The following is a 27,010-nucleotide window of genomic DNA, read 5'->3' as shown; positions in this document are numbered from 1 at the left end:
AATGAAAACCATTCAAGGGGCTGCTGCCTCAGGGTCACCTGCTCGGTTTGGCGTTAGCTGCTCAGATGGTTTGACACGCTCTTCCAGTGGGTGGCTCCTCAGCCCATGCAGCTCTGACACCGGCAGGAAGGGGCCTTCCATGGCTTTGACAAGGCTCTGCTCCTTCTCCCGGGCTCGCTCTCGTTGTCTCTCCAGCTCCCGTTCACGCTCTCGCTCCCGTTCTTTTTCTCTTTCCCTCTCCAGCTCCTTTTCCCGCTCCCGTTCTCTCTCCCGCTCCCTCTCTCTCTCACGATCGGCTTCCCGTTCTCGCTCCTTCTCTCGTTCCCGCTGTCTCAGCTCCTCATCCATCTGCAACCTGTAAAATCCGAAACAGTAGGAAGGGTCAATTGAACTTAAAGAGTGACCACCCCACTTCCTCCCTTAAATAGTCAAGATAGTCCCTCTATACCTCTCTGCGGTCAGGCTGGATATGCGTTCGGACTGAAGTGCTGAGAGAGACGAATGAGAAAGCTCAGTGGGATATCTCACTCCCGACAGGTGGAGGTGCATGGCTGATGGGTGAAGGGGTGGGAGCGAACCAGGAGTTGGAATTGGATAGAAAGGCGAGCGCAGAGCAGAAAGGCAGTAGGAGTCATCCATCCTGGAAAGAGATATGCAGTAAGTCTGAGAAGTCATGTAGCTTACTTATCCACAAAGAACAGACATTATTGCCTCTATCAGGTAGATCAGGGGTCTTTAAGCTTTTCGGCCGAAGGGCTGCATCAAATATCTGGCATAGTGTCAAGGGCCGGGAAAACAATTAAATATAAAATTTAAATAAATACATTAGTGATGTATTTAGATGAATGAATGAATAGGCTCAAATGTCCAGGATTTCTCCAAGCATCAACACAACCCAAGAAATAAAGCACACACTTAAATAGATCCCCATTCCCCCACCCCACAAGCACAACTCTGGTTGTGTTTGGTCAACTGGGCCAAAGGCGCTCAGGGGATCAGAGGCTGGCTGCGGGTCAGACAGAGGCTTGCCGTGAGCCGCATTTGGCCCCTGGGCCAGGGTTTGGAGACCCCTGGAGTAGATGGTGAGTGGGAAGACTCCCCTTGAACTCTATATCATGAGACTCTCTGGCTTCAGCAGATGTACTGCTGAATGTACTTTGGGCCAACTAAACAAACTAAGCAGACCCTTTGATCTTCAAATGTGAGTGGAGACTCAGTGCAAGTGGTAAGGCTTCATCTTCAGCTTTGGACTAGAAGCCCTACCATGGTTGGTGAGAAGCTGCCACTATGAGCACCATTAGTCTGATTGTTGTGGAATCAGACCCAGCAGGCACCCAAGTCTCCCAGCTGAGCTTCAACTTTGGGAAGACTGAAGAAAAAACAAATGCAAAGGGCATGAATTCCCTTCTTAGCACTCCTCAGTTGTACCTCCATTAAAATCATTTTAGCATAATTTTAGAAAAGAACAATATAACAGTAACAACAATAAAACAGCATATTTAAAGCAGGAGGATAAAGCGACAGGTAAACAAAGACACTAAAAATACTGGTGGAGAAAAGCCAGCATATACTGAATTAAAGGTCTTTGTTTAAAACATACACAGCCATTTTACCTGGTGTCTAAAATTCATAAGAGGAGGTGAAGGCAGTTCAAGGCCAAGATACCACCACAGGGAGGGCCTGATCACTGATCGCTCAGCGGGTGTGGTTTCCAAAAAAGAGCCTCTGTCTGTATGTGACCCTCCATGAACAAGAAACTTCATGTGTACACAACACCCACACACACATTTCAAATTAATACATGACAAATTAGCCAGAAGGGAGAAGCTAGAAGAAGACTGTCTTGTAGTTGCTTTTTCTTCAAGTCCTTTGCTTGATCTCAGCTCTCCACAGCTGCAGCATGTCTTACTGACTGGACATAACAGCAGCCAGACAGAGGCAGTCTCTGCTCAACAGGATCCCATTCAAGGAACAAATTAGTAGTTCTGGATCAGGAATCCTGCAGGGGTTTAAGTGATTGCCTGTTGTGCTTTATTACAGCTGGGCTGAAACCCCCAGGGAGCCCTCCATTGCGGGCAAGATGTATTTGTCTGTGGCTGGTTCCAAAAGGGTACACTGGGCAACAGCCTGAACAACTCCAATGCAAATTCTGGTGGTCACTCAAGGCAAAGTGGGATGGATGACAGCTCTTACCTGAAGGCTGGGTGAGGAAAAGGATGGTGAGCCAGGTAGCTGGGATGGTAGTAGGCAGCAGCAGTGGCTGGGTCCAGAGTGATAGGAGGCAGGGAGGACATGCGGAGCTCCTCAGCGGTATGATAGGGCCGGAAGCTCCGCAGGTAGTCCTCTGTGACCGCGCTGGGAGGCACCACGTGGTGAACAGGTCGCTGGAGGCTGCTAAGTGGAAGGAGAGAGAGAGAACTGGAGGGGGGTTGCTCAGCATGTTTGCCCCAACCCCCCTTGGGGACCCCTTGTTCTTGTTCAGGGCATCTTGTCTCTTGCATCAGCACTGAGCTGGGCTCAGTTGCTGCACAGTCAAAGCACAGCATAGCACAGGGAAAAGAGAATGTACATTTTATGTAAGTTAAGGAGCAACACTGCTGGTGCTCCCTATTCACAGTGAAGGGCTAACATGTACAGTTGCCCCTCTGAAACTGCAGCCACAAAGAGGCCTAGCAATCCAAGCTGCCCTGCTCTCCTTGCACACACTCTAAGGGCCCAATACTATCCAACTTCCCAGTGCCAATCAGCTGCAGTGGAGCCCAGAAGTAAGGAAGTGTTTGTGCCCTGACCTTGAGGAGACCTCTGTGACTCCCCTCCCCAGCTCTGGAAAGTTCCATAGGATTGGGCCCTTAATCGTAATATTATCCGCATTAATGGTTGAGCAAACAGAGAAAATTCAGCTTCTTATTTCACCAGTAATGCAAACCAACAGCTCAATCTGACATAGGTGTGTACTTGCAAGTAAGTCCAAGTAAGGGACTTGGTTTACTAGGAAATAAGGGCCCAATACTATCCAACTTTCCAGTGCCAATGCAGCCCCAAGGCAATGGGGTGTTTATTCCCTGACCTTGAGGAGGCTTCTGTGACTGTCCCTCCCACCGCAGGATGCAGTGTATGCCCTGCTGATGCTGCTGAAGCACTGAAACATTACATAGGCCTGAGCCCTTCAGCTGTGGCCACTTCGCTCCGCCTACCAGCAAGGCTATACTCCCCACCCCTTCCGTCCCCAGTATCTTGCCATTTTGTTAAATTGTTGCCCCTCCTTAGTGCTGTAGCCTGCATGTATGCAGGAAGACAGTGTAGACACAATGTCACAGGTTTATAATTGAAAGGGGACCTGCGGACGAATTGTGAAGAAACCAAGTGCGTTTCTGTGGAAAACGATCAGTGCATGCATGGAGCCGGGATCAGCTAGCTCTCAAGAGACTGCTGCGCCGGAGGGGAAGAAGGGCCTGTCTGACCAGCTGCGTGTCCTCCCACGCTCTCTGCCGCACCACTTACTTGAGAGGCGGGAAACGTGAGTCTTGCACAATGGAGTTGGGTGGGATTCCAAAGGAATAAGGTGTTCCGAGCAAGTGAGAAGGAACTGCTGGGCCGCTGGCCTTCTCCTGGGGCAATGGTGCTTCGGCATGCAGGCGGTCCCTGTTGCTGCTGTTGCTGCTTCCACCACTGCTTCGTGAGCCAGCTTCTTGCTAAGTGGGGAGAGGAATATATGAAGAATGATACTCCCGCCATGCACCCCAGGAAGACCAGAAAGAAATGGAAGAGCACAGCTGTACATTCTAGCACTGCCTACTTTTATGCAGCGGGGGGGGGGGGGGCTTACAAGTGTTTGCTACTTCCCAGCCTCCTGATAATGGGACTTGCACCATGGCTGGAAACAGGTTACTGGCACCTGGGCCTGATCTAGCCAGTTCTTAGGTGTGTATCTGGAGCCAGGCTCTACCATGTTCCAAAGCCACCCATTCATCACCAAGAGGAAAAAAGGGCCTTTTTCGGACCAGCTGCAGTTCTCCGTTTCCCCCCTGAAAAACAAAGGCACTGTACCAGCCATTCCTGGACTGAGTCTGGAATCAGCTGAGATGGCAGCTGCTCACATGCCATGCTGGATATCCTGGCAATAGTGGTGCATGTGTGAAGACCAGGAGAGGGCATTAGGAAGCTGGCACTGCCACTGGGGCAAAGCAGACGGGTCTGTGACCAGTCATTCCCTGAAGTGGCCAGCCCTGGCATCAGCTGTGCAGGCAGCTGTTTGCTTTTTGCTGTCATAGCTATTCTGGCAACACCAACACAGGACGAAAACAGAGAAGGGAAAAAGCAGCATCTGGTTTGGGCTTCACATGGCAGCCTCTGTTCCAAGCACCTCTGGGGCTCAGGACAGGCCAGACAGTCCCCAGCAAACACCAGAGACGATGTAGCTCTGGATGAAGGAGTGGGTCACATCAGAAGCCACCACAGCTAGTCACAGCACCAGTTTCAGGCAACTGACCCCACATGTACACACAGCGGTTCTCTTCGGATCCAGGCAGTGATGGGGAAGACATCAAAAGGAGGTCAGATTCAGATTTTAATCTGCTCCTTGTACAACACTGACATCAAAATTTGATAAAAACAAGGGAGACATTTGAGTGGTCCATCGCTGTGCTAACCAAGACAGTCTGAAACTGCAGTTATCTAACATACAGATCACTTGGATTTCAAGCCTTTCAGTTAGAGTTACTTCCACCTAAAGAAAATGTTAACACAAAAGTAAAATGAAGCATGAACAGGTCATAGAATTAATTGAGGGGGCGAGAGCAGACTTGGGTTCCAAAAAAGCTGATTTCCAGGCATCTAGAAATCTGCTCAGCAGAGGTAAGGGCTCCCAGACTTGCAATGAGCAGGGCACCCAACACTATAAAGATTCTCTCTCTCCTGAAGTCTTGTTTCCAGCCATTTTTAAGAAGATAAGAAACAAGACGAGTGGCTACCTAGCACATCTAGAGAGGCTTCTGCTGTTTGTTACACCCTCGTGCAAAACCAAAAACAGAGACTACCTCTCTCCCACAGGCACTTAGGAAAAGGGGTGTTGGCAACAGCCTCAAATCATTGTTGGCTTATAAGCCAAGTCCCCATTTGTGGACCCCCTACTTTTATCAGAAGCAGACATGAGTGTCTGAACAAAGGCAGCAGAAAAGAGTGACAATTCTGGCCACTAGAATGTGTAATCAGAAAGCAGGGCTCTGCCTACTGGACCCAGGATGAAGCTTCCTTTTTAGGACAAAAGAAGTTGCTTCAAGAGATACACTTAAACCCGGAATGACAACCTTCTTGACATTTAAAGGAGATGCCAGGGCAGAACCCAGAACCCTTTCCACACTGCCTGTTTGTGCTTTCTCCAGTTCAGAAGCCACCTTGAAGCTAAGCTTGCCTGAAATGGTCCATAGGGCACATCAAGGGGGAACAGTGGAGGAAACTCCCACTTGTCAAATGTACTTAGCATGGTGAACACCAACTCGGTTCAGATGCCAGCAGTCCACCTGTTCCTTAGCAGAGATCCCACCTAGTGGGACAACCTAGTTATAAAACATTTGCCACCTCCAGGGCCCATCTGGTTGACGATCCAGTTGGTGAATTCCTTCTTGTTTACATTGGGAAGGAAATCCCATTTCTCCCCTGCCACGTTCCAGGTCAGGCCACACACCTGCTACACGAGACATTAAAACACTGGCATGGCAGGTTCTGCCAAGCCCACACATCAATTGGGTTCGTTTAATGTGTACTTCACCTGGCAGGGTGCCATGCAGCCCTTGAAAGCTCTTCTCAGCCCTTTAAAAGGATAAAAACCATCTAATGGCGTTAAGGGAGCTGCGGGAGGCAGGCTCCGCACAGCAGCACCCTGGATGTGTGCCGAGGCAGAAAAACAGTTCATGGATGTCAAGAGGAGTCAAAATCAGAGTGCACATCCTCGATTCCTGCCCGTCCTCCGCACAAAGTAGTTCTCTTTTTAAGTACTTCCTGATCCACTAAAACAGAACGAGGACCCAATACAGTGCATCAAATGGAGTGCTGGGTTTACGCACAGAAGATCCAGGCTCAAACCTCTATTCAGCTACAAAATGCGCAAGACTTAATGCCTTTAAAGGAGTCCCTGAGGCAGTTCATGGCTGAACACAGTCACGTTCTGGCAACTCCTGCGACACCGCTGGAACCAACAACAACTAAGAGCCCAATTCTAGGCATGTCTACTCAGAAGTAAGTCCCATTATAGCCAAGTCAGTTCCCCTGGGGGCTGGGGATAAGAATAGGACCTCAGTTTGGTTGTACTTGTAAGAGGCAACTAAACAGCCACCAGGTAGATGGGACTCATTAGCCTGGGAAGGCAGCTCATCCGCAAGAAGGAAAACTCTGATCCCAAACCTCCACTGCCTTGCGGCTACATCCAGTTATGGAAAAGGCTTCAGGAGTCAACCTTGAGGCAAAATCCAGAGCCGAGTCCCTGAGGAAGTTCACAGCTGTATACAGTCACGCTCTGGCAACTCCTGCGACGCCGCTGGAACCAACTGTATTGGTTTCTGCCTTTGCATTGGACTATTTCAGCGACGTGGAGAGGGGGGATTTGCCGCATGGGAAACAGTCTATCCTCCATATCTACTTTACCCAGGCTTCACACACTGGAGAGGACACTGTTCCAGAACCACCATTCAGAGCGCGATACCATAGTCTTCCAAGACTGAAGGATGCCAACATGTACAGGGTAACGTTTAATACTTTCCAATGTATTAACCTTATGTTGTTCTCACAACAGTCCAGTAAGGTGAGAGAGAGGGTGGCCTGCCTAAAGCCACTCCAGGAGTTCATGGCAGAAGGAGATTTGAACCAGGGAAGTCCTGACTTGCAGCTCAGTCTCCCAGACACTAGGCTATACCAGCTCTCAGAAGTCTGGGCCTGACACAGGCCTGAGTATATCCTAATCCCCAGCTTGCTTGCTCTTTTAAAAAAAGTGAGTTCCTTATTCTCATGTCTATGGGATGAAAAGCTTGATAATCTATAACATGGTCTGGTGAAAACTTAGAAGGATGGTGTGGAGAAGCTGCAAGAGCTCTGCAGTGCCTTTATAGCTATTACTTCCTACCACTTGCTCCTATAGATCACTTATGCAGAGTCCATCCATTTCCCAGAACAGGTGGAGCATGTTTATCTGTGGATTTTATAACCACGGATCTGGGACCTGTGTTGAGCCAGACTTCGCCCAACCTGAACCCTCCAAAGGCAACCAAAGCTGTGCTCCGGTCACCTTCGGAGGGCTTTCTGAAGCCCTCAGAGGCTGTGCACATCTGCCCTCTGGAAACAGAGCTGCTGTAATTATGAAGACTGCCAAGCTCCCCCCTTTCCTCCAAGCTATCCAATCCTTACTTTGCAGGGAGCTCCCTTTTACTGTGAAGCAGATTCCCCATAGCTTGCAGGATGCCAGACCCTTCTTCTCAAGACCTCTGGTCTAGTAGCACAGCTATCGAAGTGTAAGAAAGTATCAAGGGAAGGATGAGTTCATAGAACCACAGCCAACTAGGAAGTGTCCTTTTTGGCAACACAGAGATAAAAAGAGGGCGGTAAACAACAAGAGAATTAGGTTCCCAGTAAGCATGAAAATAATGTCAGCACTGCCCTAGTCCAGCATGGAGCCAAATGCTCTCATGGAAGGTTCTGGGCATTTGTAGCATTCCTACAGCCTGTCCCAGTTTCTGTATTTGGCTGCATCTATCTAACTTAGTGGTTCTCAAACTTTTCCGGCTCTCGCCTCCCCTGATCCTTGTGGCCATTGGCCATAGCTCCCCATTACAACATCTCACCTCAGTTACCCCCAAAATGGGGATGAAGGTGTTATAATTATACACTAGAAACAAAAAAACAACTGCCAGCACTCTGAGGCTGCAATTCTAACCACACTTACCTGAGAGTAAGCCCCATTGAACAAAATAGGACTTACGACTGAGTAGACCTGGTTTGGATTGTGCCCTGAGTTTGTTAGCAGCGCACCTGGAGGGTTTGGAAAGGGAGGGGAAAGGGAGGGGGGAGGTGATGAATTTGCTGAGGGAGGGGAAGACTTTGTTTTGTGTGTATCTGCTAATTGCAAACTGATGCAAACTGAGACCTAGAGACTGTTTGGCTGCAATCCTAAACTCACTTTCCTGGGAGTAAGTCCCATTGAACACAATAGGACCTACTTCTGAGTAGACCTAGCTAGGATTGTGCCTTTGTCTTATAATAGCAGCCAACATGGGAAATCCCCCCCCCCCAAAAAAAGGAGGCAGGAGGAAAAAGGGGGATTGCTGAAAAGGAATGGGTGTTTTTATTTTTTAATCAATTTTTGGAGACAAAGACATCAAGACTAGCTTTTTTCTTTTTTGAAGGGGGAGGAGAAAGAGAAAGGTGAGGATCCTTGGTTAAGCTGACACAGACCCCAAGTCTATGTAGGTCTACTCAGAAGTAAGTCCCATTTGAGTCAATGGGGCTTACTCCCAGGAAAGTGAGTTTAGGATTGCAGTCACACAGAGTAAGATTACAACTCACCCCAAAGTAGATGGGGGCTGCTCACACACATACACCCAACATGCAGATGCCACCCCATTCCCCCCAGGCAAGATGGAGGAATGCAGCATGGGGCATTTGGACACCCCCCACTAAGAGCAGGCTGGCTCCCTCCTTCGCTGAGCTTACTCTTCCCTCCCAGTTTGAAGCCTGTCAGGAGCGCACCCTGTGCTGATGAGATGCAGCACCTCCGCACTCTTCTCCTCTCCTCCAGCCTTGACCAATCCCAGGATGCCCAGGGCGAGGGGCACACTGGGAAATGAAGTCCCTGGAAGGGGGATATTAATGTTAATGACTGGAAGTCTTATTTCCTGCCTTTGGAAGGTGACAACCCTCAGGTGGCAAGAGGCGAAGGGAGGCCGTTGGGACAGTCAGCATTTGTTCAGAGTTGGATTTTGAGCCAAATTGTAGCTGGATTGAAAGCAGCCTGGAATGCTGCAGGGTCCACACTATTGCTTTGGGAAATCTGATGCAGGCTCCATAGTTTTGCTGCCTGTCTTTGGGATTCTGCTTGCTTCTAGCAGGAAATGCTCATCTACTTGTATACAAAACAAATGCCACCAAGATGCTCAAAGTCCCCAATGCTTTCTCATTGCAAGGAAACAAAGCCCTGCAGTTCTACCCAGGACTTCTCATCATTCAAGGAAGTGGGAAGGGCTTAAAAATAGCCTCCATATGCAACTAGCTCCAAACTGCCACTAAGACTTTTGCAGACCAGGAACAGCTCTCTATGTACAGTCTGTCCTTCCAAAGGTGGACCATCCATCTTCATGTCACCAGAGAGCAACATTTCTGAACATGCACCAGAGGTAAGGATTAAAGAGCTCTGTGCCAGGTGCCACTGGGAGATCTGCCTCTATCAGTCAAGTGTATTTACTAAATACGACCACAACAAACACTCAGCAAGCAGCTGAGAGCTCCTCAAGACTTTCATAATCTCTTCAGAAAATACATCGGCCATAATTAATTCAAAGAGATGGGCTTGCTGATTGGAATTTTTAATGAGCAGGAACATCTGTTCGCTCTCAGAACACTGCATGCGCCCGGGAGCGCTGCACACCCAGCCCTCTTCCACAGCTAGCAAGCAAACCCTGACCTTCTCCAGAAGGTACATTCATGAGACAATGATCTGGATGCATGGAGGGGGAGAGAGAAGGCAGCAGAGGACAGCAACAATGAAACGGGAACAAAATAGTTGAGCTCATTGAAGGAGCAGACAGAAGAAAAAGCGACTGTGCTGAATGGTCCCCCTTGACCTTCGCGTCAAGGGAAAAGAGGTAGGGAGTGGGGCTTGCTGCAAATGTAGGAAAGGGGTCTCCGTCTGCTGTACAAAGGCACAATCTGCATATGTACAAAGATTACCGAGATGGGTGGGCACGAGTGCGGCTCATCTATGCCAAGCCTGGCTGTAATGAGGAGGGAGAGCAGTGGAAGGAAAGGATGGCCTGCATTATGTCCTGCCTGTAAGATTTACTGGTTGCTTTGTCCCCTGGAGTCATTAATCATCCCAGGAGGATATAGATGCCCATGGAGCCTGAAACAGCACTGCAAATATAAATCCACTAGCCTTTTGATAGTGGCCATAAAATAAACAGGTTAGTCAAGCATTTCATTGGAGGCACACAGGAAACAGAAGCAAGCCCACTGCAGAAAGCAGCATCAGCAAACTGCCCCAGCCGCACACCCTGGAAAAAAGATGATATGAGCTAGTCAGGCAGTGCCTTGTCACAAGGAGGGACAGGAAAAAGGGAGTTCCTCAGATCCCTTTCCCAGCTCCTCTGCTCTTTCTGTGAAGCTGCCAGCTAAGTGACACAACCATTTCACAGGTTCAGTTGATCCATAATTCAATCTGCATCAGTCATGACACAGGGCAGTATACCATGCTGCTTTACCATGCCCTGAACTCTGCCCAGGCCTACACATCTTACAGGTGAACATGGCAGCTGCTCAGCAAAGGGGAACCAGTAAATGCCACACCTGCAATGTACTTGATTTCCAGCAGTGGCTTGAAGTGTAGCTGCCGTGATGAAAGGAGAGGGCTAGGAGATGGCGTGGAGGGGGCCAGGAGAAGTGAGAGAGTGGGAAGATCAGTCATTCTCTGGTGATTAGTACGCAATCTCTGCCAGCGAGACCACAGGACATGCCCTATTAGCTCTAAAATAGACAATTCTTCATTCCACACGGCCTTTCAAAAGACTCCATATTATCTCTGAAAAACCGCTAACCTCTGATGGATTGGCGCCAGCAGCAAGACGCCACTTTGATTTTAGCATTTCAGAGTTTCAAGTGTCTCATTCCTCTCTCTCTTCCTCTGCTTCCCCCAACCTTATTTTACTGAGCTACTGTGCTCTGTTCTCCCCATCTACCCAAAAAATAAAAAGTAAGAGAAAGAATTAAAGTGTCAATTCAATCTCTGTACTAGGATGGATTGCCCATATCATCTGTTGAGTCAGCCCCGGTTTTCTCAACTCAGAACACTCCCTAGTGGCATTAGTGCTTCATTAGTGGCAAATTGTTGGAGCAGAAATATTATTGCCTTTTCTTAAGTGTTGCAGAATATTCCAGAGGCAGCTGAGGGTTTTCTCAAGGAGCGACGGGCTTTGGCAGAGAGGGGGAAGAGAGGGGCTGAGCCCACCAGAACAGGTGAGAGCAACTGTGGGCTCCACCTGGTCTCTGGAGAGATTTGTCCAACTCATGCCCAATTGTTAAATGGATACACAGGCATTGAAATGCACGGCTCTACAATGGCATTCTAACATATCTGAAGAACTTGGATCAGAAAACAGTCAGAGCAAGCAGGTCTCAGCAGGACCTCCACAAAGCTGAATCCCAAAGAGGCAGGACACATTTTTGTAAGAACATGCCACACAGGAGGCGCAGGAGTTCCACTCCCAGATGCGGAGATAGGAAGGACCCTCTTCCTTGTGTCGCTCTTCTCCTACTTTCTCAAACTTTTAGAACTGGGACCTGCTTTTTAGAATGAGAATCTGTCAGGACCCTTCAGAAGCAACATCATGTCCTGAAGTGACATCATCAAGCAGGAAAATTTTTAACAATCCTAGACCACAATCCTACTCACACTTACCCAGGAGTAAGTCCCATTTATTCTCATTGTGAAAAGCCTGTTAAAAGTACAGATTTGTAACATTTCCTCAAATGCAGTCACATCCCATGGTAGCATAAAGTCTTATATACTAAAAATAAAATATTGAAATGAATGGGGACCCACCTGGAACTGACTCGCAACCCACCTAGTGGGTGCCGACCCATAGTTTGAGAAACATTGTCCCTGCATATCACAGCCCCCAATTATAACTCCACCTTCACAAACTATGCAGACGCACAAAGCAATGAGCCATCCTTGGTTCACCAAGTGGTGTTTTTGTAGAAAAGGATGTTTATAGAGAAACCACCACAACAATCAACACAAGCAGGGATGGCAACATCACAGCGCAGGCCTTAGAAAGTCGCCTCTCCCATCATGATCAGAGCTCCAGGCTTTGGATTGCACATGTTTTTGTCTGCTGAGGCATCATCTGCCTTTTTCCAAGTGTCAAGGGTCCTGCTTTCCATTCCCCTCCCTCTCCTTTCCTCCTTGTGGTTTAATTAGTATTTCCAAGAGCTGTGATCCCTCAAGGAAGCCTGGGTAAAATACAAGGGGAGGACAACTGCTAACGCTGATTCTTAATTAGCAAATGCTCTGACTCCCTGCTGCTGCCTGTACGCGAGTAAGGGAGAGAGAAGAGTGCTGCAAACACAGCTGGACTGGGCCCTGGAGGACGGTCTGTGTGCAGAGAAGGCAAGCAACATTTGCCTGCTCATTGCACCTTTGAGCATGGTTGGTGCTTGACCCAAAACACTCTTGTTGATGACTTCATTCCTCTCCCCCACAACCAGGAGGCATTTATTATAGACAGAGGTGTTTGTTTCTGGTAAGTAAGACAGAATTACAGCCCAAGTCTTACTGAACCCAATGGGCTTTCTGCTGATTAAAATGAATATCGCCGTTCTCAAACACCTCTAGTTATGGATACAACATACTGCTGTGTATTACTGTCTATCTGATACGTGGGGCTCTTACTTTTCTGTGGAATCAACAGACTCCTGTGGCTCAGCATCAGAAACAGAAAAGCTTTTGTGCTGAATTGAATCCTCTGCCTCCTCAGTCGGCCCCACATTGCCACGGTGGTTGCAAGAAGGGAAAGCACATGCAAGCCACAACAGAGAACGACGGAATGCTTGTGCTGAGAGCACCAAGAAATCCACACTGCTGGACCCTGCAACATGGCGCAGAATCCATTGCCTTCAACAGGACTTTTGAGGGCTATAGGATGGGGCTATACAAGTTTGATTTCCAATTACTGTGGTCACCAGGAGTAAGGAGGTGCCGTTTCCACCCCCCTGGGTGCGCTTCTTGAACTTCCTCCCAAGCCTGTCCATCATTCACTCAAATGGAGAAAGCAAAGCTCTACAACTGGGGAGTTTGTTGCAGTGAAAGCCAAACCTACCTTCCACCCTTGACATTGGGTGGTCTGGCCCTAAATGTTCAGGAACCCACAGATGGGCACATCAGATCTCTGTGCACAAGGACATAATGTATTCTGGCAAGATCCTTGAAGTATATACCCCTCCTTTGACCCAGATTCCACCCAATATAACGGTTAGTATAAAAATGCCCATTCAGATGCCCATCACTTTGGCTGGGGTGACACACTTAGCAGGAACGAGGTGAAAGAATGGACCGAACTGCTTCAGAGTACAACACTTCTGAACACCTCCCTAAGTTCTACCAAGAAAATAAAAATCCAGTACACCAAAGGAAAAGGTTCTGGAACAATCCTCCACCTGAGGTGTTGCTTTGGATGGAGTATTTTGTTACGTCTAACTTGGGGAAGCATTCCAAAAAACACCACCCCTCACACTATGTGAGCAGCATGGGGTATGTGCATGCATGTTACCTGTCGTCCTTCACTTCTCCAGACGCCATTCACAGTTTTGGTGGGCGCGATGGTCACCACGGGAGGTGTGCTCGGCACGTTGTGCCCTCCTGGCGGAACAATGAGAGGCCCCATGGGTCCTCGCTTGGGGGTGCTTGCGGGAGAGCTGTGGTTGGTGGCCGGTGAGGAGACTGGAGAAGACTCGCTGCTAATTGAAGACCCTAAAAAAGAGAGAAGGGAAGGCTTGAAATGACTTTTGATCAGTGGCCCGCAGTGGCACAGTGAAATATGAATCCTGGTGAACTCTAGTGAATCCTCCCTGTGCACTATGCAACAGCTCTGACCCCCAATAACCCCTTTCCCAAGTATCACTTCAGAGGCACCAAAAGTCACTTGTTAACAAGAAACTCCTTCAAGGTGGGAGTGTTTTCCAGGTACATTCCAGATGACTGGAGTCCAACAATCTGATTACGCCCACTTGCTAAAACAGGGATGGCCTAATTGCTCCTGATGTTTGCGGGGGGGGGGGCACTCTAATGTCCAGACAGTGGTTTGGGAGTCACAAAGTGTGTTTTGTCACACCAGCTGGCCCCTCACAGATTCCTGGGCTCTATAAAAGACAAGCAAAGGCACCAGCACTGTGGAGTGCATGCACACTGCTGTGGCTGAGGTACCCCATCAAACACTCAAACAGACATGCAACATTATGTAGAATTCCTCACAACTAAATTTTTTTTTCCATATGAGTGAACAAATCTTTTTTCAACCTATGGATTAAACCATGGCAGGGCCACCAAGGGCAGGTAAAAGTATAGATCTGGCCCACCGACTGCCTGCTGACCATTCCTGCCACTCTCAAGTTAAGATGTGTCTCCCTTGTGGTCAGAAGTACAAATATGCCCTGGTTACTACCACTCCTCCACATGTACTCCTGATCAGTTTCATCCTAAGTTCATGCTCAGAAGTGTAACAACCTTCACATGTTAGCCACCTGACAAAACTGAATGACAGTTCGGTGCCAGGGGAGTGCTTTTGCAATGCATAAAAGGGTCCATGATCCCCTTCTGGTTTCAAGAAGAAACACAGGAGGAGGAGGCTAGCCCAAGGCAAGGCAATTACTCTGCAAAAAGGCTGATGCTGTGGAGATACTTGCCATAGTACTAAAAGGCCCAAGCTTGGATACCACCCAGGGAGGATACATCTATCACCACACAAAACCTGGGGCATCATGATTAGAGGCAGCGACTACTTTCTTTCAAGAAAAATTAGCAAAACTATCATAAGCCAAGCTGTTGCAACTAAGAAAATGCACTCAAAGAGATGGGCATTTGGGTAAACAGAACATCTTCTTTTTTAACCCTTGAGCAAGGCTTTACCATCATTTGCATAATATATCTGTATTATGTATCTGTATCTAAATTACACCCACCATAGGGATGCTGCTGATATTTGCAAGGGAAAAATAGAGCCACAGGAACAGAATTAAGAGTGCTGTGCAGATGGGAAGAGGGTGGCTGGAGCAGAAACACAAAAAGGATGCTAACTAGGGCATCCTTGTTAGACTTCATTGCGTACCTCTATGCAAACTACTAGCAGAAAACAATCAAGACAAGGGCAGTTTTGTGAGTGCGCAAACATGGGGCATACAAATTAGACAACAGCCATTCAGAATGAAAGGAAAGGGAGGGGCCACAGCTCAGTGAAATGCATCTGATTTGCATGCAGAAGGTCCCAGGTGGAATATTTGACACCTCCAGAGGAAAATTCCTGCTTGAAACCCTGGAGAACTGCTGCTGGTCAATTCAGTGGCATCAAAACAGGGGGGCCAAGGGGGCCATGAACCATGATGCCAAGCTGCAGGGGGGTGACACCTCTAGTGACCAAAATTGCTAAAATCACAGTTATTGGGAATAATACCATCATGTTATATACCATTCGATGCGTAATTTACAGCAGAGTGCAATAAAAAAAACCAGAGTGAAATATCTCAATTCTATCAAAAGTTACAGCCAAAAACCCAGAAAACAAAGTACAAGAACCTTATGTAACAAAAAGTATATTTCCTTAACTCAGAATGAACCAATGAGACTGATTATTCAAAGAGCAAATGAGATGTTATTACGTCTCAGCATGGAACCAATAAGGTGACACCCTGGGGTAGGGGTGATACCACTAATGAAAAAAATTGTGGTTTTTACGAATAATACATCATGTTATATACCATTAGATGTATAATTTACAGCAGAATGCAATAAAAAAAACTGCACTGAAATATATGTTCTATCAACAGCTACAGCTAAATAACCAGAAAAGGAAACACAATTGCCTTATGTCATAAAAAATGGATTTCCTTGCCTCAAAACTGACCAATGAGCCTTAGTGTTATGAGAGCTAACAAGGTGTTATTATAACACAGCATGGAACCCATAGGATGTTATCTCTCTTTTCCATGTATCAGAGCTAATAGTCAAACTCCTATTCAGTTGTGTGAGTGTCATCAAGTTGGCCATTATTTTCTGTTGGTTACTGATTGGTTTGGCAACTTGTACTGTTCTGCAGTAAAATAAAACAAACAAACAAACAAACCCTTGTGATGCCATTGGTGGGAAGGTTGGGTGTTGTTGGTCATTGGCTTAGATGACTTTTAAAGTGGATTCTAAACATTCATGGTGGACTATAGTTTATCAGTGGTTATTAACCATGATGGCTATATTGAACCTCCAGATGCACGAGCAGTACGTCACTGAGTTAGGGACAGATACAGAGTTTGTGTTTGGTGGGGGGTGCATGAGCACACTTAACTCCAGAGCCCAGGTCAACCAGGCGGGTAAAACTGGGTTTCTGATTGAACTTCGGTCTCTGTGGCTGAGGTTTGCTGGGCAGGTAGACCTGGGTTCCTGCCCGGACTTAAGACCCAGATTAATTAATTTTGTTGTATGGGGGGGGGGTATTCAAAAATTTATGGGCCTGGGGCACAAATGATCTAGCTACGCCAGTGGGTCAGTGCCCCAATAGTACTGAACTAGCTAGCCTGGTGGTCTGACTCAGCAAAAGACACTTTGGAGACCCACTGAACTCCTTAGACAAAAATGTTCGTTTCAAGAAGAAGCCAAAGTTAGTTGAAATAATTCTGTCAAGAGTGAGCTAAAAGTGGTTACGGCACCTTGTCTAATACTCAAGCGTAGGAGTCTGGTGATCACAGGGGTTCTTTTTCACTGGGTCAAGCCACTTGCTTAAGGATGCTGCAATTGTTCCAGGTATAGAGCCTTGTGGCACCTCAGAGTCTGCCACATTTAAGGCAGAGTAAGAGCCTTTGTTGTTTTTGCTGCTGCAGACTAGCACAGCTGACAACCTTCCCAGGCAAAGGAGCATTCAGTGCACAAAAATATCTTGGCCTGGGCCATAAGGCACCCATAGGAGTCAACTGCAATGAGTACAACAATAAACTAAGCAGGACTTCACTGGCACACGTGGTGCTTCACAGCACTTTGTGAGCAAAAAGCAAACAGAATCCCTTCCCCACAAGAAATTCACAACCAAAAACCCCATTAGTGGCCCAACTGGCCTTTTGTGCACACGACCAGCCCTCTGGAAACAGAAAAATGGACGCGAAAAGCTTGTTCCACCCTCCTGCTTATTATATTCAGTGCTGTTTTATGAAACTCAAAACACTTGCATTATCGCTAGACTGCTGACGGGGGGCAAGACTGGAGAGGAAGGAGGCGGCATCTCGAGGAAAGGATGGAGAGTGTGCCAAGGAAGGGCAGGTTGATGCCCTGCCAGCAACAAGGCCGCTTTCATTATTACTGGGTTACTGCGCAGCACTTTCATTCTAGAGAGCAGCAGCACGGATGCTGCTCGTGACAAAGGAAGCCGTCGATATGGATTTGACACCCACTGAAGTCTATCTTGTCAGTGCGGGGCCGACAACAATTAGCAGGCTTAATCCCCTCTGAGCCGGGTAGCCATTACTCACCACGCGAGAGCCCTATCAATCAATACCATCACAAAGAGCCAGGCAATTAATGAAGCTAAATTCTCACTTCAGAACCCTTAATTCTAGCTGTGTGGCTTTAAAATGGGAGGGTTTGTGATCGTTATAATTAACTGGCGGTATTCAGCCAGGAGTTAGTCAATGAAACTAATCTGGCTTGGAGATGACAAGAGGCGCGGCATGACAGTGTCACCTTTGTTGTCTGACCTCCTGCTTCCCACTCAGTGATCGCAGATTAGCAGGCAGGGCTGACAGGCAAAGGTAATTAACAGCTGAGACCCGGACCAAGTCAAGGCAGGGGAGGAGGGGCAGGAAGAGAAAGGACCGGCCAGGGTCTGAGCCCACTGAAGCCGACACTCAGCAGATGCGTCTTCCAGGACCTGCCTTGGGACTTGCTCTGTTCACCCAGTTGGAAAGGAACCTGCTCCTTGATCAAAAAAGAAGGGGCCATTCCAGGCTGACAGCCCAGACCGGAGGACACACCTGACTCGGCTCAGAGGCTGCAAACAATTCTGCTCCGCCTTTGTGATTTCTTTCTAGAGAAGGCGCCCTGGGCTCAAGCCAGACAGAAGGCCCTGCCCCCTGATCAGAAACATCCCCTTACACAACCCCAGACATGTGGAGCCTGGCTGAGCATATCCCAGCACCTGCTGGAAAAGGAGTTTTTACATTTCACATGCACGAGCTCAGCATCTCTGAGACCTGCAAGCTCTGCAACATGCATGGAAACCTGCCTATCCCTGCTGGGACACTAGAGTACCCTACCATGACCCACAACACAGTCGCACCTTTTCCTACAGCTGCTATTCCTTTCCACCGTTTCAGTCTGGAGCCCCACAGCAATAGCCATTTTCATCAGTGCCTGCTCTTGTGAACAGTATGCCAAAACAGAACACATACAGCTTCCATCTCATGGTAATCCAAATTCCCCCCCCCCCCCACGAATTCACTTCTGCAATCTCTGGACCCCACCACTAGTATGCCACGATCCCTAATTGCAGACAGCAGAGCTAACAGCTTCGGGCTGGCATGAAGTAGGCAAGAGGGAGCTGGGAAAAGGGTGCTAAATGTTCTCAGTGGATGCTCCTAGGAATCCCAGGCTCCTTTCCCCCCAACAGAGCACTCATATCAGATGGAACCTATTGAGTGTCCAGCTAGTTAGGATCAGCAGGCGATTATTATTTTTTCTTATTATTTATACAGTGCCATCAATGAACATGGCATTCTACAGGTCCCTGCCCTGAGGTGCTTATAGTCCAGACCAATGGTTCTCAAATTTTAGCACCAGGACCTACTTTTTAGAATGAAAGTCTGTCTGGGACTCACCAGAAGTAATATCATGGCCAGAAGTGACATCACAATGCAAATTAATTATAAATAATTAAATTAAAGTAAAACAAATTTACTTTGTTTTACAAACAAAGGGGAAGCCAGCCCTGTTCCACCAAGTGAATTTTCTCCGTAACCTGCCAGCAATAACACCCTCCCCTACCCAGTGCCCAATTCAATTTAAGTTCTTATAATTAAACCATATCACTATCAGGACCCACCTAACTTTACAAGTCTAAAAAAGAAAACAATTCACCTTACTAGCTCAAGCCTCGGTTATATCCTTTTATTGGGGGGGGAGGCTGCCTTTTGGAGCATTTGTTGAGCTCCACTTTCATCAGATCGCGACCATTCTGGTGCCCTTGCATTCCTCTTTACCTGACCACTAGCCAAGGCATATTTGCTTACTCATGAGTAAATACAAACATGTAGCTTAGTTTCGCTTCCCATAGGGCTCAATACATTTGTCAACTTGGAGGGAGGGACTTACTTCTCAGGCATTTTTTGGGGCTGCGTTCATTGGATCTGGACCATTCTAGTGTTGTTGGATTCCTCTCAGCCTGCCCTTTCCCATGGACTAGGGCAAGTTCGTCTACTTGCAAGTAAACACACGATATAGCTCAGTTTCACTTTCCACAGGGCTCAATGCATTTGCCTTCTCAGCTATCAGCTTAAGCTTCATGACTCACAACAATCAGGCCGCGACCCACCAAGGACCCACAGTTTGAGAACCTGGTCTAGACAGGACCCTGGTCTAGACAGACACAAAAGAGACAACAAAGAGGGAAATGAAGATGGGGAGAAATCTGTGATTGCTTTAGTTACAACAGGGAAAGTGACCTAAGGTGATAGTTGAGCTTCTCCTTTACCGTGGTGTGCTCTCTGGGATTACCAATACACAGGGTTTAGCAATGATGCAGCACTCTGGACATTAAACTATCCTCTTACCTCTGGATTACATCACTACAGGTGCCTTTCATAGCTGGAGAAATACAGTCCAAAAGGCAGTCTGCCCAAAGACACTTTGTGACTTTGAAAATGTGCCCTGGCATGGTTGCCAAATGTCCCAAAATGCCTGGCTTTGCCGCTCCCTCCCACCCAAGGTTATAGGTTCTTTGGGGCAGCATAAGAGCACAAGGACAGTCCTGCTGTGTCAGAACAAAGGGGCTCACCCAGCCCAGTATTCTATTTCCCACAGGAATTCACCAGCTGCCTCTGGGAAGTGAGAGAAGGGAAGAGGAGAAAGGCAAACGGTCCCTTACAGCTGCTATAAAACATATAGGCATGGACCAAATTGTTATCTGGCCACTCCTTGCGCTCAAAGTAGTACAGAACAATTCCTTTTTAAAAAAAGGAAAAAAGCCTTTTGAGGTATTTCTTTTCCCCAAAAAGGGTTCTCCCAGAGTCCCCAAGAAGCACACAAGGTAGACATTCAGCCCCCTGCCCTGGAACTTTATTCTTCCTAGGGGCCAATTTCTTTTTAACACACTCCCTCCAACTTCAGCAGCACCCACCCACACAGGCACAGAAAATTCACTTTGAACTCTGCAAAGAATCTGAGAGCTCCCAGAACTCAATTAACATCCATTTGATATCAATAAATATGTTAAACAGCTTCCTGTTTCTGGAAGGCCATGGCTCTCGACTGGCATGGACGCTACACACACACACACACTTTCCCTGCTGTTTCAGAGGCTGTGTGGCTTTCTTTCCTTTGGAGATGAAAGAGAATGAAAATTGCAAGGAAGCCATGCCACTCTAATCCCCGCTGGGCACAGCAGCCTCAGTTATCTCTTGTTTTCTCCCCATTCAAAGTCGTGCTTCGTATTGAGCAGCGCCACTGACAAGGAGAGGCAAAAGCTCTGTCAAAAGGTCAGGTGGATCTTCGTGCGCAACCTGATTCACGGATGTCTCTTTGGAGCAACGACTGGAGCTTTTGGACAGCCTTAACAAATCCTGCACACACGAGAAGGAAATATTAGCCTTGTTTGGATAAAAGCAGGTAGATGAAGCTCCTCTCAAAATATCCTCTTCCTTTGCTTGAATACCTAATTGGTGAGGGGAGGGCTACGATCCCCTCTCCCCACAACACCCAAGCTGCCACACTGATTGGTCCACATAGCTCTGCACTGTTTACACTGAACAATTGTTTTCAGTGTAACGGCATAACACTCCTTACTCCCCTTTCACACAGTGGGGTTTCCCATCAGTTGCAGTCTGAGATCCTAAAACTGGAGATGGTGAGGAACTGAACCCAGGGCTCCTCTCTTGCTGGACCCCTGAGCTGTGAAACCTATCTGCTTTTCAAGTGTCCCTCATTCAGGGCAACTTAGAATCTCTCTTCTATTCCTTATTACCTTCATACCACATCCACACTCAAAGAGCAAACCAGAGATCAAAATGTATCAAGAACCCAGGAAAGATTTGGGCTCTTGAGTCACCTGGTTTGTTCTGGGAAACAAAGTGATTGTGGAGTCAGCAACAGGTCTATCATTGCTGGCTGACCATCTTCATACTTCCCAAAAAAATTAATCCTAGACAGCAACGGGATGTGCCAACACATTCAAGGTTATACATTGTGCACACAGAGTGGATCTGTGACCTCTGTACAAAAACTTGAGACAGCATTCTCTGGACCTTTCCTGCATGCTCCATTTCCTCTGAGTCCTGAACACTGTTTCGCTTGGAAAGCAACCCCCCCCCCCCAAGCCAACAAACCTCTCTGCTTTGAAAATCTCCCCTCTCCCTTGTTTTACACTCAACTCTTGGCTCCTCAGAGCTTCCCAATATTCATAATCTCATATTAAGCATCTCCAAGATGATCCATCTTCAGAAGCCAGACAGGCGGAGAACTCTGAAGACAGCAAAAGGGATTTTTTGCAATCAAATTATACAGCAGTTAAATCTAAATCAACGGAGAAGAAAAACCCACCACAGCTTTTCATTAACAACCAAATTTTGCTGGGGCAGATATTTGTATATAGCTTGCACAGAAAATTACTGCATCCGTGAGAAGGAACCGGAGCTGGAGAGAAGATTCAAGCATCAGGAAATCAATGTCAAAATCCACTAATGTCGCTTTTGATGGGCAAGCCGCAGGAGAAAAGAATGAAGAAAGGGGGGGAAAACCACAGTGGAGAAAATTGGGGAGGGAGGGGAAGAGATGGAATGGTGAGGTATCTTCTTATCTATAGTGTTTCACAAATTGATTTCCCCTTCGGGTGGAGGGGAAGGGGAGGGAGGCTGTTCCCATTATCCAGATTGGATACTTCGGTGATTAACGTTCTCTGCAGAAAGGACAGGCAATTTTCCACCACAATAACACATTCTCTGCCTCTGTTAAAAGTCTACCTCTCCTCTGCTCGCAGCATTCAGTGCCTTGATTAGACTGGCCTGTCTCACACTCACCTTGTCTGAGGTCTCCACAATGCTTTGTAATTTTACCACCTCCTCTATCTAGCACCCAAAACTAAGTGAAAGCCCTGGAGAACATGAAGCAACATAAAAGTGCCTATAAACATGCACAGAATGCATTTTCTCCACTTCTGAGTAACTACAGTTAGCTCCAGCTGTAAATTGGGAGAAAGGACATGCAAGTCAAGATAGTGCATCTTTTCAATGGTTACAAGTCATCATGATTCCTATATTGAACTTCATATTCCAGGGCAGTAGGCCACTGAATGCCCATTTCTGGAGAGCACCAGCAGCAGGACTATTGCCTTCTTCATCTGCTTGGGTGCTTCCTGGAGAAATTGGGGTGCTTCTGTGAGATGCAGGCTGCTGGGTACACTAGGTTTCTGGTCTGATACAGCAGGACTCTGGTGTTCCCAAAGTGTGTTTACGTCTTTCTTGCAAGAAATCAACTCTTCTTCACTTTGAACTATTTTGTCCCTTTTGTCCTATTGTGAGGCTGGCCGCAGTGGCAGTAGTAACATCATCAGGATGGCAGTCAATAGACTCCTAAGACTGCACTCAGTGCTGGAAGTCTGCAGGTTGTTCACTGAGCTGTGAATCCAGCTATTTGCCCACTTCGGAGTACAAATTCTCCTACCTGCAGAAGAGCACTGACACCAACATGTAGCCAGCCTTAATTGACTAACTCTCCTCTGCTCCAATTTAGATAATTGCTGTGTACAATGAAACCTCTGTTTAAAGTAAAGAGCTGGCTGAAAGGAACAGATGTGGTGGAATAACAAAGCAGCCCGTTGGGGGCCAAAGTTTCCAAAATCCTACACCAAAGGCAGCTGGCTCTTGGTGGACCAGTGACAGGGTCAGGAGCCATCTGCTTCCACACAACCCTTCACCCTCATTGTTAAGGGTACGAGGACAGAAGGCCTAGGGCAGCTGCTGGCATTGCAGAGACAAGCTGTGGTTTGAAGGAGCCAGGGGGGTATTGCTCCTTTCCCTCCCAGGAGAAGCCAATTGTCGACTACTAGAGCTTTGGGGGGTAGACCTCTGCATCCAGCTGTAGGAGGGCATGGTCCTAGAGGAGCCCTTTTGGTTTCTCAAAGCAGCACTGTAGGTGGCATGCAGGATCCAATTTGGAGTTATAGTTATGCACAAGGGTGCAAAGCTTTGTATGTCAACAAACACTCTTGTTCTCTGGATTCGTGCACATAAACATGCATGCAAGGATAAATTTTTGTCCCTTTTGGCCCCTCTGTGAGCACAATAGCTTTGCTCAAGAGAATGTTAAAGGATAACTAATCCATGTGAAGTCTTCTCGAGTTGGCACCCCAGAAGCTCAGGCTGGGGTTTGAACCTTCTCCTCTAATGTGGTTGCTCCTTTTGCATCACATCAGTGAGCAACTGGAGACCTCCGCGATTGGGGCTGATGGATTTGAGGCAGACAGTCATTTAAATGAAAAGGAAATAAAGCCCAGGGCTCAGTACGCCTTGCTGTTCCTGCCCGCGCTAGCAGCGCCCGCCCCCTCTCCTTTGCGACAACAAGGCCTCCCTCTGCTGCTCCACTAATTCCTACCTCCACCTCCTCCCGCTGGCTTCAAGGCGCCCGCCTTCAGCCGGGCTCCCGTTAAATAGCCCATTAAAGAGAAAAATATTCAGATGTGCATTTCACCATACTGGCACCCAGCAGCCGCTGACTTTGTTATTTAGCGGGGGGAGCTTCGGATGGTGAAAGAACACATTTAGGAGCCTTAGGAAAAATAAAATTTCAATGAAGCATGGCAACAGCGATGAGGCCCTATTTGCAGGGAAAAGGACAGATTCTTTCCTCCGCTTGTTCTCGCTCCAGACTTTCTCTCCGGGTACAGCAAATGATATGGCATTTGGATTACTCCGTCTGAATTGAATTTTTAAACTGCCCCCTCGAGACACAATGCTGAGGAAAGACATTAGCCCGTCAAGAGGCAGGGGGAGAACAAAATCCGATGGCTAAAAATAAAACGAGTGCTTTAGTGGAAAGAGGAGGGGGGCATCGGGTGCCGATGGTGGACAGATGTGCTTGGCCACAGGAGCTACTGGGCCATGACCTGGGATGTATGGCACGTGAGCTTGCTCTGCTAGCCCTCTGCAGACAGTCACATTCTAGGCGATTCCTAATCTGGAACTGGAAATTCAGGACCTGAAAGCTTTACTAGAATTAGATGCAGATGGTTCCACAGGAGGTACACACAGCTTAGTCCTGTTCATCTCCTGCCTCTTGAAGAAAAAAGAAAAAAAATGCTAGGCTCTAGAAAAGGCCTGTCGTAACAGATTCCCAGCACAAAATTTGCCTTCCAATTTTCCCCCAAAAGACTGCAGACACTGGATGAACAGGGAAAAGTCCATTGTGCCTTGCCTGATGGAAAAACAAAGCACCATTACCAAGGACATGGGCACAAAGGAGCAAGAGATCACTGTAGAATGAGAGGCTATCAGAGACTAGAGAAATTAAAAAGCAGAACATCACACCTTCTAGAAAAATGAAATGAAGTCAAAGTACTATGGCTGGACCACGCTGTCTCCATTTTAGTCCTTCAAGCCCACAGGATCAGTTTCAATCCCCCTCATTGCCTGCCTGACCCCCACTCCTCACTTAACAATCTTTGACCAGCTGACACTGCCTAGACCATTGCCTCCTAGTCTTACAGAAACACCTAAAACTCTTTTTTTGCAAAAGCAGGAGCAGGTTATGGAAAGCCATAGGGATTTATGCACAATGATCAGAATAAGTCTGTGGAAGGACCTGAAATTCCAAGCAGGGGAAGCACCTGGCAAGACACATTTGTTGTTAGTTTGGCAGAGAGCTCTATGGCTGACATCGCCATGTGAATGGGGACCCATGGGGTGAATGTCTGGAGAAACAGGTCTCATTTGAAGAACTGAGAACTGAAAAGGTTTTCACTGACTGTGAAGTCCAGTAACATTTGGACTGGTTGGCTGAATAAGCACTTGAAGTTTTAATGGAGAAAAGTCAGGTACAAAAATAAGGCAACTTAAACGTTAATGTAAAACATTCCCTCCCCCAGAACGCTGAATGTGTGCATGTTTCTTGCTGGAGGTCTCTGGACTTCCCCTGTCATCAAAAGTGAGCACAGCCATCTTGCTACCTACTCTTCTACTCCCTCTTGCTTCTTTTAGTTACAAGTTCAGCTGCAATGTGGATTTTAATGTCCTGAGTGCAAGGTGTGTTCAGCAGGTCATTCTGAAAATGTATGTGACATAAAATACTGTCTTTTGCAAATGGTGAGAATGAGGGATTTACGAGAGTGATGAAGGACAGGAAAACAGCGTAAACACTGGAAACACACTGAGCACCCTAGTGTATCTGGGTCAGATCCTTCAAGGCACCGAGCCAATGAAATCAGGGGCTGGGGTCCCTCCCTGCCTCTTGCGGAGGGTAAAAATTCTTTCTCCTTAACCCCCTCCTTGTTGGCTTTCCTCCGCTTCCGGAACAAGGGGCCACAGCCTCCCTCGCTCTTACCTCTGGGTTCCTCGGCCTGTTTGGCAAGCTTGCGCAGGGCGGCTGCAAAGCTGGAAGAGGGTGCTGACTGGACTGACAAAGTGCTGTTGGCTGCCGGGCTGCCACTGGGCACAAGGGAGCCATTGAGAGGAGAAGGGGTCAGGGGGCTGACGGTGGCGGTGGTCCGAGTCGCGGTTGAAAGCATTCCTAGAGAAGGTGACTTTGGCTCATGGCTCATGCCTGAAACAATGAAAAGAAGAATCCATGTCACTGGGAGAGAAGGAGTCAGTCACATCATCCCAGAGAGTCAAAACTTGGCATTGAAGACGCATGCAGGGGTTAACAGCTGGACTGGAGTGTGGTGGAGGGGGGGAAATTGCAGTTACTGCTATCCAAAGCTAAAAAGGAGGGATAATGCATAACCCCCACTAGGACAGGACAAAGGGTAGCTACTCAGAGAAGCAGGGAGGGGGCAGTGGACAGGGGGGCTGGGGGAGTTCTTCATCTGACCCATTCTCACCCCATGCAACATCTAGGGTGTCATACTCGGGGGGGGGGGCTAAATTCTTTCTACTATGAAAACAGAAGAGAAAGAAAACAGACAGCTCAAACAAAACTATTACAAGAATACATCTGTCTTTCCCTTCTGTGCTCTGCCCTGTATTCCTGCAAGGGGAAGGGTGGATCTCAGGCCTGGTTCACACATGTAGCAGATAGTTTGCAGCATGTCAGATAGCAAGTGATTCCATTTTTGAAGGCATTCCCATGTTTAAAAAAACCAAAACAAAACAGAAAACCTTGCACTGTAGGAATAGGAAGCTAGCACAAACAAGGAGAGAAATTTTAGCCGAGCCCACTCTGTGATGTGCTGCTTTTCTACTTGCAAGGAATTTTTCCCACGGAGGAGCATTCAACTATGGAAGCCATCACCTATGGCATGAAGTAGTACAGTTCATTCTAGCACCTCAATATACTCAATACACGTAACGTGCCCCAAGATGTTCAGTACCATACATTGTACACCCTGCCTCCTGGGAGTCAGTCAATCTCAAACACACTTGCAGGTGCACAACAAATACAAAGCAGAAAGTCATCCCAACCTATCCCATACTCTCTTTGCACTTGCAGGACAGCAGGCTTCCCCATCCTCAGATGTGTGGGAATGAGAAAGGGTCACCTAGAAGCAGGTCATGTAAGAGGGGGGCAGCAGGAATTAAGTCACCCCAAGAGAAATAGCAGCTCCTTCTGTTGGAGTTGCACCTGCCCCTAGAAGTCACT

General features: G+C 47.6%; 1 protein-coding gene across 6 annotated transcripts in view; it reads right to left on the bottom strand.

Annotated features, from left to right (window-relative positions):
* Positions 1-27,010, bottom strand: part of GSE1 (Gse1 coiled-coil protein) — a 367,574-nt gene that overhangs the window by 21,332 nt on the left and 319,232 nt on the right. For 4 of the 6 annotated variants that reach the window (XM_066636740.1, XM_066636743.1, XM_066636744.1 and 1 more), the window contains 6 exons: positions 25,754-25,972; positions 13,527-13,726; positions 3,502-3,692; positions 2,194-2,394; positions 449-640; positions 39-355 (listed from right to left, as the gene is read on the bottom strand). In XM_066636740.1, the coding sequence (XP_066492837.1) occupies positions 39-355; positions 449-640; positions 2,194-2,394; positions 3,502-3,692; positions 13,527-13,726; positions 25,754-25,972 (1,320 nt within the window). The remainder of the gene's footprint in view (positions 1-38; positions 356-448; positions 641-2,193; positions 2,395-3,501; positions 3,693-13,526; positions 13,727-25,753; positions 25,973-27,010) is intronic. The other 2 variants (XM_066636741.1, XM_066636742.1) reach the window with 2 other exon arrangements.

Source organism: Tiliqua scincoides, chromosome 9, assembly GCF_035046505.1.
Source record: "Tiliqua scincoides isolate rTilSci1 chromosome 9, rTilSci1.hap2, whole genome shotgun sequence".
Taxonomy (NCBI): Eukaryota; Metazoa; Chordata; class Lepidosauria; order Squamata; family Scincidae; genus Tiliqua; species Tiliqua scincoides.
This window is presented reverse-complemented; position numbering and strand designations above follow the sequence as displayed.